The 14,652-nt window shown below is 49.5% G+C and overlaps 1 protein-coding gene across 2 annotated transcripts in view; it reads left to right on the forward strand.

The window, feature by feature from the left end:
• The window catches only part of LOC134966779 (ATP-dependent RNA helicase DDX25-like), a 106,707-nt gene that overhangs the window by 65,875 nt on the left and 26,180 nt on the right, over positions 1–14,652 (forward strand). For both annotated transcript variants that reach the window (XM_063943786.1, XM_063943787.1), the window contains exons 8-10: positions 2,637–2,874; positions 3,607–3,769; positions 4,743–4,931. In XM_063943786.1, coding sequence (XP_063799856.1) covers positions 2,637–2,874; positions 3,607–3,769; positions 4,743–4,931 — 590 coding nt within the window. The remainder of the gene's footprint in view (positions 1–2,636; positions 2,875–3,606; positions 3,770–4,742; positions 4,932–14,652) is intronic.

Genomic DNA, 14,652 nt, shown 5'->3' on the forward strand with positions numbered 1-14,652 from the left:
AAAACAATCGCATCTAATTCCGTCTGAACGACTTCAATTCCTAGGTATGAGTATAGATACGGTAAATCAAAGAGATTTACCTACTACACCAGGAAGAACAGATTATACCATCTAGTACAATTAGTGCAAAAGCCACGCACACTAGCGGTACATTGGTGTATTCGCCTATTAGGAACAATGATGTGTTTTCGAAGCGCTTTAGTTCGCCGGGTTTCACTCGCGTTTCCCACAGGGGGGCGAGGGTGTCTATACTCTGGGCGAGAGTCTCAGAGGTTGATGAGTTGTAGTTAAAAAGGTCAGCGACAGGGGTTCTAAAACGGATCACGACAGATTGCTGTCTATAAATGTCCTGGAACTCCGTGCAATTTACAATGCACTACATGCTTCGCTTTCAGTCTGTCCAAGTGCAGTCAGACAACGCAACGGGAGTTGCATACACAACATCCAGGGAGGACCGAGTAGCCGCATGGCAATGCGGGAGGTAGCTCGAATCCTCAATTGCCCAGAATACCACAAGGTGATATTGTCGACGGGGTTCATTCCGGGAGTGGACATCTATTAGACAGATGATCTTAGCCGTCGGGATTTTCATCCAGAAAACTGGGCATTAAATCCAGAGGGGTTTCACATGTGGGTCCACAGGTGGGGTTATCTTCAGGTGTACATGATGGCATCTCGCCACAATTACAAACGCTCAGTATGTGTACAGAACGACAGATCACAAGGGCAGTGGCGGTGGAGGCTTTCACATTCGCGTGGTCGTACAGCCTCGTGTATCTGGGTCCACCGTTTTCCGCTGCTCTCTCCGTTGCTAAAACGGATCATAAGACAGTTCGTCACAGTCATACTAGTGATATCTCATGGGTTTCGGAGAGCTTGCTTCTCGAATCTCCAAGGAATACTCGCACACGATCCTTGCCCGCTCATACTACGTCCAACCTGTTACAACAGGGACCGTTCTTTTACCCCTATTTACCTATGTACCGCGGCTGCGGTTGACGGGGTGGTGGTTGAGACCGCCCTCTTAAGAAAAGAGATAGGGCATTACAGTATCGGTTATACCAACCATGTTACAAGCTAGGAAGCCGGTTACGGCAGCTCATTATTACAGAATTTGGTGTGCCTATATAGGTTGGTGTGAAGCTCGGAAGTTTCCGACATCATCTTTCAAGTTACCCGTATTCTGTTATTTTACAGACGGGGTGGGATGGAGAACTGCGTTTATCTACACTGAGGGTGCAGGTATCTGTGTTGTCAATTTATTTTCAAAGACGTTTGACTTTATTGCGTCGGTACACACCTTTCTACAAGGTGTCATCAGAGTGCAGCCTCCATTTATCCCACCTACAGAGCCATGCGACTTGAAGCTGGGTTCAAATTTCTTACAGTTTTCATATTTTGAACCCTTACAACAAATGGGGATTAAGTTTCTCACTTGGAAAACGTTTTTTTCTTCTAGCCTTAGCTTCGGCAAGGGTTTTGTTTTCAAATTTGGGTGCCTTGTATTCCAAGCCACCGTATTTGGGTTTCCTCATGACAGAGCGGAACTTCGGACGAATTCCGATTTCTTATTTTTCACATCAATAAACCAATAGTGTTTCCTGTGTTGACAGCACATTCTAGAATTCTGAATGTGGTACGCGCATTACGCGTTTATATGTCCCGAACGTCTACAGTTCGTAATACGGATACGTTGTTTGTTCTCTATGATGCTGCCAACTGGGGTTAGCCAGTTTCTCAGCAGACATTATCCAGTTGGATAAAACTGACTACACGTCAGGCTTACCTTAAGGCTAAGTTACAGTCGCCTACGTCAGTAATAGCTCATCCCACAGGTTCTGGGGGAATGTCATGACCAGCTGGTCGTGGAGCTTCTACGACGCGGCTACATAGTCTTCAGTGCACACGTTTGTGCGCGTTTACAAGTTTTGAAACGTTTGCGGCATCAGCATCTAGCTTTGGCTGCCTACTGTTACAGGTGTCAAACAGCTCTCCCGCCCACGAGGGAAGCTTTGGTACGTCCCAAGAGTACTCCAGTGACCCCTAGTGGATGAAAAAGAAAATAGGATTTTGGTACTTACCAGGTAAATCCTTTTCTTTGAATCCATAGGGGGCACTGGACGCCCACCCAGAGCAGTTTTACCTGGTTTGTGGTAAGCTCAGAGGATCTTATGGTAACACATTTTCACCGATTGGTTCAAATTATAAGGTTCTATCGGTTATGGTGTCAACTGTTTAGTTGTCAGTAACGTTATGTGTCAACTTTGTTGTTGTCCGTTATGTTATAGGAATTCTCCATTGTCAACCTCTCTATAGTAGTTCGCTCAGTAAAAAACACTGAGGTCGTACACTGAGGTACTCTGGGATATGGAGGGGTGGAGAGTTCTAAATTTAAATATTCAGTGCCTTTGTTTCTGCTAAGCCGTCCATATCCCAAGAGTACTCCAGTGACCCCTATGGATTCAAAGAAAAGGATTTACCTGGTACTGTAAGTACCAAAATCCTATTTTTAATGTTTTCAATGTGCCGCAGTCCTCCTCTGGCGACTGCGCAACGCTTCTGATTAGCCCCATCGGGGTTCTATGTGCCAGCAGCCGCGACATACGGTAGACTAATGATTTATGCCATCTCCACAGAGCGATGCCGCCAAGCTGCCAGATGCTCCTGTTCTCCGCGACGTTTGAGGAGTCCGTGTGGCGCTTTTCGGGGAAGATTGTGCCAAACCCTAACATCATAAAACTGAGGAAAGAAGAGCTGACGCTCGATAACATTCAGCAGTTTTATGAAGCTTGTGAGGAGAAGGAAGACAAGTACCAGGCGCTGTGTAACATCTATGGCACAATCACCATCGCTCAGGCCATTATCTTCTGTCAGGTATTATTGCCAGGCTTTTTATTCACTACTTCTGTGAGCGCAGTTTATTCTGTATGGCTGTTGTTGTGCTTCGCCTGTCTCTATGAGTGCGCCGTACTGATTGACAGGTAGAGGCGGACGGAGGCAGTGGCGGACCGGTGTGGGGCGGTGCAGGGAAAAACGGGGCCGGTCGGCAGCGTTTTTGGTGCAGCACCGTGACATTGCACGTAGCCACTACGATAGGAAAAATGGCGGCTGACTGCCTGCATACGCAGCCTACCTGCGGCTGCACCGGGTCCACCACAATTGCTGCGACCGCAATATAAAATGTGGTTGCAGCTGGTGGCCGCTAGTTAGCATACTGGGCGGTCTTGCCCTGGAATGGGCGGCCCCCGGCATGCTACAGAAGGGATTGCAGAATCTGCAATCCTTGCTAAATAACCCCCTGCTCACAAAGCAACTCTCTTATAACAGTCTGCTTTACCTGTCAGGGTGCAGACCATTGAGAGAAACAATCCTTGACCATCCCTGCCCCTAATCTAAGAGCTTTCACCTCTCTATGAGATTAACCACAGGAACCGGAACCTTTATAAAGACCATTTTTGGGGTCGTTGTATGAATTGATGTGAACCTTGAATGACTTGTTTTCTATTACCTCATGCTCAGTGATTCTAGGACAGTGGTTTGGTACATCTCCCCCTCAGTCGCCCTGTCTCTCTCTTTTGCTTACTTGTATTATTTTTCTTTGACCAGACGCGGCAAACAGCCAATTGGCTGTCACATGAGATGGCTAGGGCTGGCCACTGCGTGGTGCTACTAAGCGGAGAGCTCCCGGTGGCAGACCGCGCCGAAATTATACGGAGATTTCGCGATGGCATGGAGAAAGTCCTCATCACTACAAATGTCTGCGCCCGAGGTAAAACCTACTTCTCTATCTCTCTGGACTCTGCTAATAAGATGGGGGGGTTTTCAAGTTAGGGACAGTTTGGGGGTGGGTACGGCGGCAGCAGCCGTATCACAAAACAGACGACAAGGCCAGGGTCTCTGTCTGTCTACTAGTTTTTGGAAAGCTTTCTAGAGCTTGTCGTTCCAGGTTGTCCTGCTGTGGCCCAGTCCTGGGTGGGATTAGGCAGAGTGACCAAAGGTTTGGCAGAGTGTCCAAAGGTTTGGTCATTGACGAGGTTTCCGGTTATTTCAGCATTAATGAGTAGCTCCCAAACTGCAGGAGAATTTCTACTTGTGGGTGTTTTTGAGTGTTTGTGTTTTTGCTGCGTACTTACTGTAGTTGTGGCACTTAGGGGCTCATTCCGAGTTGATCGCTAGCTGCATTTGTTCGCAGTGCAGCAATCAGGCTAAAAAAACGGCAATTCTGCACATGCGTATGCGGCGCAATGCGCACGCGCGATGTACGGGCACAACGAACGATGCAGTTTTGCACAGGGTCTAGCGATGCATTTCAGTCGCACTGCTTGCCGCAGAGTGATTGACATGAAGTGGGCGTTTCTGGGTGGCAACTGACCGTTTTCAGGGAGTGTGCGGAAAAACGCAAGTGTGCCAGGTAAAACGCAGGCGTGGCTGGGCGGGTGTGTGACGTCAAATCCGGAACTGAATAGGCTGAAGTGATCGCAAGCGCTGAGTAGATTTTGAGCTACTCCGAAACTACCCAAAATTTTACACACTTCTGCTAAGCTAAAATACACTCCCAGTGGGCGGCGGCATAGCGTTTGCACGGCTGCTAAAACGGCTAGCGGGCGATCAACTCGGAATGACCCCTATAGGCAATTAGTTTAGGTGCAGCATTGACCATGCAATTACAGAATTATTGGCCGTGTAATGACAACAAAGCTAACTAGAAAAGTCCAGTAACTTTGTTCTACTCTTTTCCATAGGAATTGATGTGGAACAAGTGTCCATTGTAGTCAACTTTGACCTTCCTTTGACTTTGGGGGGCTACGTAGATTACGAGACTTACCTGCATCGAATTGGCCGCACCGGCAGATTTGGCAAAAAGGGCGTGGCCATCAATCTGGTGGAGAAATGCTGCTTATATATGCTGCGGGACATTGAGGAGCATTTTGGTGAGTATAGGGTGGTAATATAATCACCCCCTTTGTCTCGTTGTCATTTCTTGAAGGAGATCTAGGAGGAGCGGCCGGAGACAACGGGCCTAATTCAGAGGTGGACGGAGGAGAGCAAGCGCCCAATGCTTTTCCTCTGCGCTTGCGTCCGTAATGCACTGCTCGTGCATCCCGATGGTTAACGCCGTTGGGCACATATCGGAACTGCATGGAGATCTATGAAATTCCAATAGGTATTCCTTGGAGGTGACGGGGTGGGTGGCTCGTGTCGGGGGCGGCAGACAGATATCATTGGACATCCTGAGCTACCACGATGGTGCTGCTTTGTGCGCACTATGGCGGATTGCAGCTGCAGCTCAGTAGACAGCCCATCGAATGCAACATTTGCAGCTGCTACTGCTCAGCGCCACCTCTGAATGAGGCACCACGTCACCTCGATGGCTCCTTCTTCTGTACTGGTTTAGTGTTTGTCAGACGTGACAGCGGGTTCTGGCGCTGTAGCAGTCTACACTTAGCGACTGACTCCGGAACTCATATTGTTCCGCTCATAGCTGTGGTTGTCAGGGTAACCACAGTCACATCCTCCTCGTATTGCTCAGGAGCTTATGGCTGGACTGTTCGTGTCCGTCTGTTGGCCCGGAGAAGTTTATATAGCTGGCCTAGCTGGTTACCCATGGCGGTGCTAGTCCATGCTTCATTGTAGTGACCTGGGCTGCCTGATGTATCATTTAGCCGCACACTATATACTATATACCACTATATACCATCATACAACGGTTAAACTATTGTATGTACACTAGGCTGGAACACTTGAGAACATCTATTAAGACCTGGTTAGTTTGTGTGAGGATATCGGGTGTTAGAACCATAGATCGCTAACTGGGCACAGATCCTAGGTTCAGCGATCACACAGGTAAGGAGGAGAGAAATGTGTAACAGCCACTTCATGGCACAAAAAGCGCACACAAGTGCAATACAATAGTCTAAATATCCACTACAAAGTGTAACACATTCACTGGTCTATTCATGAAGCAGTGCAAAGAGCGGAGAAGCGAGCCTGTAGAGAAGTTGCCCATGGCAACCAATCAGCCGCTTCGACGGGGTGATGCCTTTAACATGTCCTCAAAGGTGAAACAGGTTTTCAGCAGTCCAGCAGAATGTCTCCTATTTATATCCTAGGTTCTGGTAGAGATCAGAATCTCAGCACCAGGCCAGATCTCTATACAAACACCAACCCAACATGTGCTGCCCCTTTTCCAAAAGTCCCCCATTCTTCCAGGGTAGACCTGCGCTCCAGGGGTGTCCCAGGCGTGGTGCTCTCTGCGTATTGGCTCTGCAGTAATAGGGGTTGGAGATGGGATGGAGGAAGGCCAGGTTCAGTTCTGGATAAAACCTGACCCTGCTACATGTCTAGGACAGAACAATAGATACTAATGAAGCTTTAGCCTTTCCCCAAATCTCAGAGGGTGCCAAGACACTACCAGAATGAACCCCTTATATGCCTTTGTGACAGGCGAGGGATTTCAGCTGCTATTTGTCTGGCATAACATTATTCCTTGTAACAATAACTATACACTGAACACAGTATAACAAAAGCAAGTACATATTTCAGATATAATGGATACATTATAACAACGCACCTCTATCTGTTATGAGGACCGGGGATAAAAAGTAACCAATCATCCTCGTGCAAAACGAGATACCGCTTGGATGTTCAATAAGGACCCCTCGTTTTGTAACATCTTGTCTTTCTCTAACGTCCTAAGTGGATGCTGGGACTCCGTAAGGACCATGGGGAATAGCGGCTCCGCAGGAGACTGGGCACAACTAAAGAAAGATTTAGGACTACCTGGTGTGCACTGGCTCCTCCCACTAAGACCCTCCTCCAGACCTCAGTTAGAATCTTGTGCCCGGCTGAGCTGGATGCACACTAGGGGCTCTCCTGAGCTCCTAGAAAGAAAGTATATTTTAGGTTTTTTATTTTACAGTGAGATCTGCTGGCAACAGACTCACTGCAGCGAGGGACTAAGGGGAGAAGAAGCGAGCCTACCTAACTGGTGGTAGTTTGGGCTTCTTAGGCTACTGGACACCATTAGCTCCAGAGGGATCGACCGCAGGACCCGACCTTGGTGTTCGCTCCCGTAGCCGCGCCGCCGGCCCCCTTACAGAGCCAGAAGCAAGAAGTGTTCCGGAAAATCGGCGGCAGAAGACTTCTGTCTTCAACAAGGTAGCACACAGCACTGCAGCTGTGCGCCATTGCTCTTCATGCACACCTCATACTCCGGTCACTGATGGGTGCAGGGCGCTGGGGGGGGGCGCCCTGGGGGCAATATAAGACACCTTGGCTGGCAAATCTACACCATATATAGTCAGGAAGGCTATATAGGTGTAAAAATACCCCTGCCAGAATTCCAGAAAAAGCGGGAGAAGTCCGCCGGAAAAGGGGCGGGGCTATCTCCCTCAGCACACTGGCGCCATTTTTCCCTCACATCTCCGCTGGAAGGACGCTCCCTGGCTCTCCCCTGCATTGTGACAAGCTACATAAGGGTAAAAAAGAGAGGGGGGCACTAAATTTAGGCGCAGTATATATATATAAAATATAAGCAGCTATAAGGGAAAAAACACTCATTTATAGTGGGATCCCTGTGTTATATAGCCCTCTGGTGTGTGCTGGCATACTCTCTCTCTGTCTCCCCAAAGGGCTTTGTGGGGTCCTGTCCTCTGTCAGAGCATTCCCTGTGTGTTTGCGGTGTGTCGGTACGGCTGTGTCGACATGTTTGATGAGGAGGCTTATGTGGAGGCGGAGCAAATGCCGATAAATGTGATGTCACCCCCTGCGGGGTCGACACCTGAGTGAATGGTTCTGTGGAAGGAATTACGCGACAGTGTCGACTCCTTGCATAAAAGGTTTGACGACATACCAAATATGGGACAGCCGGCTTCTCAGCCTGTGCCTGCCCAGGCGTCTCAAAAGCCATCAGGGGCTCTAAAACGCCCGCTACCTCAAATGGCAGACACGGATGTCGACACGGATACTGACTCCAGTGTCGACGACGATGAGACAAATGTAACTTCCAATAGGGCCACACGTTACATGATTGAGGCAATGAAAAATGTGTTGCACATTTCTGATGTTACCCCAGGTACCACAAAAAAGGGTATTATGTTTGGAGAGAAAAAACTACCAGTTGTTTTTCCTCCATCTGAGGAATTAAATGAAGTGTGTGAAGAAGCGTGGGCTTCCCCCGATAAGAAAATGGTAATTTCTAAGAGGTTACTAATGGCGTACCCTTTCCCGCCAGAGGATAGGTCACGTTGGGAAACATCCCCTAGGGTGGATAAAGCGCTCACACGCTTGTCAAAGAAGGTGGCACTACCGTCTCCGGATACGGCCGCCCTGAAGGAATCTGCTGATAGAAAGCAGGAGGCTATCCTGAAGTCTATATATACACACACAGGTGTTATACTGAGACCAGCTATTGCGTCAGCATGGATGTGCAGTGCTGCAGCTGCGTGGTCAGATTCCCTGTCGGAAAATATTGATACCCTAGACAGGGACACTATATTGCTAACCGTAGAGCATATTAAAGACGCACTCTTATACATGAGGGATGCACAGAGGGATATTTGCCGGCTGGCATCCAAAATAAGTGCAATGTCCATTTCTGCCAGGAGAGGGTTATGGACTCGGCAGTGGACAGGAGATGCAGATTCTAAAAGGCACATGGAAGTTTTGCCTTATAAGGGTGAGGAGTTGTTCGGGGATGGTCTCTCGGACCTCGTTTCCACAGCAACAGCTGGGAAGTCTACATTTTTACCCCATGTTCCCTCACAGCCAAAGAAAGCACCGTATTATCAGGTACAGTCCTTTCGGCCCAATAAGGGCAAGCGGGTTAAAGGTGCGTCCTTTCTGCCCAGAGGCAGAGGTAGAGGGAAAAAGCTGCAGCATACAGCCAGTTCCCAGGAGCAAAAGTCCTCCCCCGCTTCCTCTAAGTCCACAGCATGACGCTGGGGCTCCACAGGCGGAGCCAGGTACGGTGGGGGCCCGTCTCAAAAATTTCAGCGATCAGTGGGCTCGCTCACGGGTGGATCCCTGGATCTTTCAAGTAGTATCTCAGGGGTACAAGCTGGAATTCGAGACGTTTCCCCCCCGCCGTTTCCTCAAATCTGCCTTGCCAACAACTCCCTCAGGCAGGGAGGCAGTGTTTGAGGCAATTCACAAGCTGTATTCACAGCAGGTGATAGTAAAGGTGCCCCTACTTCAACAAGGACGGGGTAACTATTCAACAATGTTTGTGGTGCCGAAACCGGACGGTTCGGTGAGACCCATTTTAAATTTGAAATCCTTGAACACATATATAAAAAAATTCAAGTTCAAGATGGAATCGCTCAGGGCGGTTATTGCAAGCCTGGACGAGGGGGATTACATGGTATCACTGGACATCAAGGATGCTTACCTGCATGTCCACATTTACCATCCTCACCAGGAGTACCTCAGATTTGTGGTACAGGATTGTCATTACCAATTCCAGACGTTGCCGTTTGGTCTATCCACGGCTCCGAGGGTATTTACCAAGGTAATGGCCGAAATGATGATACTCCTTCGAAAGAAGGGAGTTTTAATTATCCCGTACTTGGACGATCTCCTGATAAAGGCGAGGTCCAGGGAGCAGTTGTTGGTCGGGGTAGCACTATCTCGGGAGGTGCTACAACAGCACGGCTGGATTCTAAATATTCCAAAGTCACAGCTGGTCCCTACGACACGTCTACTGTTCCTGGGGATGGTTCTGGACACAGAACAGAAAAAGTGTTTCTCCCGGAGGAGAAGGCCAAGGAGCTGTCATCTCTAGTCAGAGGCCTCCTAAAACCAAAACAGGTGTCGGTGCATTACTGCACGCGGATCTTGGGAAAGATGGTAGCTTCCTACGAAGCAATTCCATTCGGCAGGTTCCATGCGAGAACCTTTCAGTGGGACCTGTTGGACAAGTGGTCAGGATCGCATCTTCAGATGCATCGTCTGATAACCCTCTCTCCAAGGACCAGGGTGTCTCTGCTGTGGTGGCTGCAAAGTGCTCATCTTCGAGAGGGCCGAAGATTCGGCATACAGGACTGGGTCCTGGTGACCACGGATGCCAGCCTTCGGGGCTGGGGGGCAGTCACACAGGGAAGAAACTTCCAGGGACTATGGTCAAGTCAGGAGACTTCCCTACACATAAATATTCTGGAACTAAGGGCCATTTACAATGCCCTAAGTCAGGCAAAACCCCTGCTTCAAAATCAGCCGGTACTGATCCAGTCAGACAACATCACGGCAGTCGCCCATGTAAACCGACAGGGCGGCACGAGAAGCAGGACGGCGATGGCAGAAGCCACAAGGATTCTCCGATGGGCGGAAAATCACGTGTTAGCACTGTCAGCAGTGTTCATTCCGGGAGTGGACAACTGGGAAGCAGACTTCCTCAGCAGGCACGACCTCCACCCGGGAGAGTGGGGACTTCATCCAGAAGTCTTCCAACTGATTGTAAACCGTTGGGAACAGCCACAGGTGGACATGATGGCGTCCCGCCTAAACAAAAAGCTAGAAAGATATTGCGCCAGGTCAAGAGACCCGCAGGCGATAGCTGTGGACGCTCTAGTGACACCGTGGGTGTACCGGTCGGTTTATGTGTTCCCTCCTCCTTCTCTCATACCAAAGGTACTGAGGATAATAAGGAGAAGAGGAGTAAGAACTATACTCATTGTTCTGGATTGGCCAAGAAGAGCTTGGTACCCGGAACTGCAAGAAATGATGTCAGAGGACCCATGGCCTCTGCCGCTCAGACAGGACCTGCTGCAGCAGGGGCCCTGTCTGTTCCAAGACTTACCGCGGCTGCGTTTGACGGCATGGCGGTTGGACACCGGATCCTGAAGGAAAAGGGCATTCCGGAGGAAGTCATTCCTACGCTGATTAAAGCTAGGAAAGAAGTAACCGCAAACCATTATCACCGCATATGGCGAAAATATGTTGCGTGGTGTGAGGCCAGGAAGGCCCCAACGGAGGAATTTCAGCTGGGCCGTTTCCTGCACTTTCTACAGTCAGGGGTGACTATGGGCCTAAAATTGGGTTCCATTAAGGTCCAGATTTCGGCTCTATCGATTTTCTTCCAGAAAGAACTGGCTTCTCTACCTGAAGTTCAAACTTTTGTTAAGGGAGTGCTGCATATTCAGCCCCCTTTTGTGCCTCCAGTGGCACCTTGGGATCTCAACGTGGTGTTGGATTTCCTAAAGTCACATTGGTTTGAGCCACTGAAAACCGTGGAATTGAAATATCTCACGTGGAAAGTGGTCATGTTGTTGGCCTTGGCTTCGGCCAGGCGTGTATCAGAATTGGCGGCTTTGTCATGTAAAAGCCCTTATCTGATTTTCCATATAGATAGGGCAGAATTGAGGACTCGTCCCCAATTTCTCCCTAAGGTGATATCAGCCTTTCATCTGAACCAACCTATCGTGGTGCCTGCGGCTACTAAAGACTTGGAGGCTTCCAAGTTGTTGGACGTAGTCAGGGCCCTGAAAATTTATGTTTCCAGGACAGCGGGAGTCAGAAAGACTGACTCGCTATTTATCCTGTATGCGCCCAACAAGTTGGGTGCACCTGCTTCAAAGCAGACTATTGCTCGCTGGATCTGTAGTACGATTCAGCTTGCACATTCTGCGGCTGGACTGCCGCATCCTAAATCAGTGAAAGCCCATTCCACGAGGAAGGTGGGCTCTTCTTGGGCGGCTGCCCGAGGGGTCTCGGCTCTACAACTTTGCCGAGCAGCTACTTGGTCGGGGTCAAACACGTTTGCTAAATTCTACAAGTTTGACACCCTGGCTGAGGAGGACCTAGAGTTTGCCCATTCGGTGCTGCAGAGTCATCCGCACTCTCCCGCCCGTTTGGGAGCTTTGGTATAATCCCCATGGTCCTTACGGAGTCCCAGCATCCACTTAGGACGTTAGAGAAAATAAGAATTTACTCACTGGTAATTCTATTTTTCGTAGTCCGTAGTGGATGCTGGGCGCCCATCCCAAGTGCGGATTGTCTGCAATACTTGTATATAGGGGGTCATTCCGAGTTGTTCGCTCGTTATTTTTTTTTCGCAACGGAGCGATTAGTCGCGAATGCGCATGTGCAATGTCCGCAGTGCGACTGCGCCAAGTAAATTTGCTATGCAGTTAGGAATTTTACTCACGTTTTTTTCTTCGTTCTGGTGATCGTAATGTGATTGACAGGAAGTGGGTGTTTCTGGGCGGAAACTGGCCGTTTTATGGGTGTGTGCGAAAAAACGCTACCGTTTCTGGGAAAAACGCGGGAGTGGCTGGAGAAACGGAGGAGTGTCTGGCCGAACGCTGGGTGTGTTTGTGACGTCAAACCAGGAACGACAAGCACTGAACTGATCGCAGATGCCGAGTAAGTTTGAAGCTACTCAGAAACTGCTAAGAGGTGTGTAATCGCAATTTTGAGAATCTTTCGTTCGCAATTTTACTATGCTAAGATTCACTCCCAGTAGGCGGCGGCTTAGCGTGTGCAAAGCTGCTAAAAGTAGCTTGCGAGCGAACAACTCGGAATGAGGGCCATAGTTATTGCCTAACTAAAGGGTTATTGTTGAGCCATCTGTTGAGAGGCTCAGTTGTTATCATACTGTTAACTGGGTATTGTATCACGAGTTATACGGTGTGATTGGTGTGGCTGGTATGAGTCTTACCCGGGATTCAAAATCCTTCCTTCTTGTGTCAGCTCTTCCGGGCACAGTATCCTAACTGAAGTCTGGAGGAGGGTCATAGTGGGAGGAGCCAGTGCACACCAGTTAGTCTAAAGCTTTCTTTTAGTTGTGCCCAGTCTCCTGCGGAGCCGCTATTCCCCATGGTCCTTACGGAGTCCCAGCATCCACTACGGACTACGAGAAATAGAATTACTGGTGAGTAAATTCTTATTTTTCTCTGACGTCCTAGTGGATGCTGGGACTCCGTCAGGACCATGGGGATTAGCGGCTCCGCAGGAGACAGGGCACAAAAGTAAAAGCTTTAGGATCAGGTGGTGTGCACTGGCTCCTCCCCCTATGACCCTCCTCCAAGCCTCAGTTAGATTTTTGTGCCCGGCCGAGAAGGGTGCAATCTAGGTGGCTCTCCTAAAGAGCTGCTTAGAGTAAAAGTTTTGTTAGGTTTTTTATTTTCAGTGAGTCCTGCTGGCAACAGGCTCACTGCATCGAGGGACTTAGGGGAGAGAAGTGAACTCACCTGCGTGCAGGATGGATTGGCTTCTTAGGCTACTGGACACCATTAGCTCCAGAGGGAGTCGGAACACAGGTCTCACCCTGGGGTTCGTCCCGGAGCCGCGCCGCCGACCCCCTTGCAGATGCCGAAAAGTGAAGAGGTCCAGAAACCGGCGGCAGAAGACTTTTCAGTCTTCATAAGGTAGCGCACAGCACTGCAGCTGTGCGCCATTGTTGTCAGCACACTTCATAGCAGCGGTCACTGAGGGTGCAGGGCGCTGGGGGGGGCGCCCTGGGCAGCAATGATAGTACCTTATTCTGGCTAAAAATACATCACATATAGCCCCTGGGGGCTATATGTATGTATTTAACCCCTGCCAGGTCTCAGAAAAACGGGAGAAGAAGCCCGCCGAAAAGGGGGCGGGGCCTATTCTCCTCAGCACACAGCGCCATTTTCCCTCACAGAAATGCTGGTGGGAAGGCTCCCAGGCTCTCCCCTGCACTGCACTACAGAAACAGGGTTAAAACAGAGAGGGGGGGCACTTATTTGGCGATATGACTATATATATTAAAATGCTATAAGGGAAAAACACTTTTCTCTATCGTCCTAAGTGGATGCTGGGGTTCCTGAAAGGACCATGGGGAATAGCGGCTCCGCAGGAGACAGGGCACAAAAAAGTAAAGCTTTACTAGGTCAGGTGGTGTGCACTGGCTCCTCCCCCTATGACCCTCCTCCAGACTCCAGTTAGATTTTGTGCCCGAACGAGAAGGGTGCAATCTAGGTGGCTCTCCTAAAGAGCTGCTTAGAGAAAGTTTAGTTTAGGTTTTTTTCTTTACAGTGAGTCCTGCTGGCAACAGGATCACTGCAACGTGGGACTTAGGGGGAAAGTAGTAAACTCACCTGCATGCAGAGTGGATTTGCTGCTTGGCTACTGGACACCATTAGCTCCAGAGGGATCGAACACAGGCCCAGCCGTGGAGTCCGGTCCCGGAGCCGCGCCGCCGACCCCCTTGCAGATGCTGAAGCGTGAAGAGGTCCGGAAACCGGCGGCTGAAGACTCCTCAGTCTTCATAAGGTAGCGCACAGCACTGCAGCTGTGCGCCATTTTCCTCTCAGCACACTTCACTGGGCAGTCACTGAGGGTGCAGAGCGCTGGGGGGGGGCGCTCTGAGAGGCAAATATAAACCTTATACAAGGCTAAAAATACCTCACATATAGCCCATAGGGGCTATATGGAGATATTTAACCCCTGCCTGACTGGAAAAATAGCGGGAGAAGAACCCGCCGAAAAAGGGGCGGGGCCTATCTCCTCAGCACACGGCGCCATTTTCTGTCACAGCTCCGCTGGTCAGAACGGCTCCCAGGTCTCTCCCCTGCACTGCACTACAGAAACAGGGTAAAACAGAGAGGGGGGGCACATTAATGGCTATATATATATATATATTAAAGCAGCTATAAGGGAGCACTTAATATAAGGATATCCCTTGTA

Source organism: Pseudophryne corroboree, chromosome 10 (genome assembly GCF_028390025.1).
Source record: "Pseudophryne corroboree isolate aPseCor3 chromosome 10, aPseCor3.hap2, whole genome shotgun sequence".
Taxonomy (NCBI): domain Eukaryota; kingdom Metazoa; phylum Chordata; class Amphibia; order Anura; family Myobatrachidae; genus Pseudophryne; species Pseudophryne corroboree.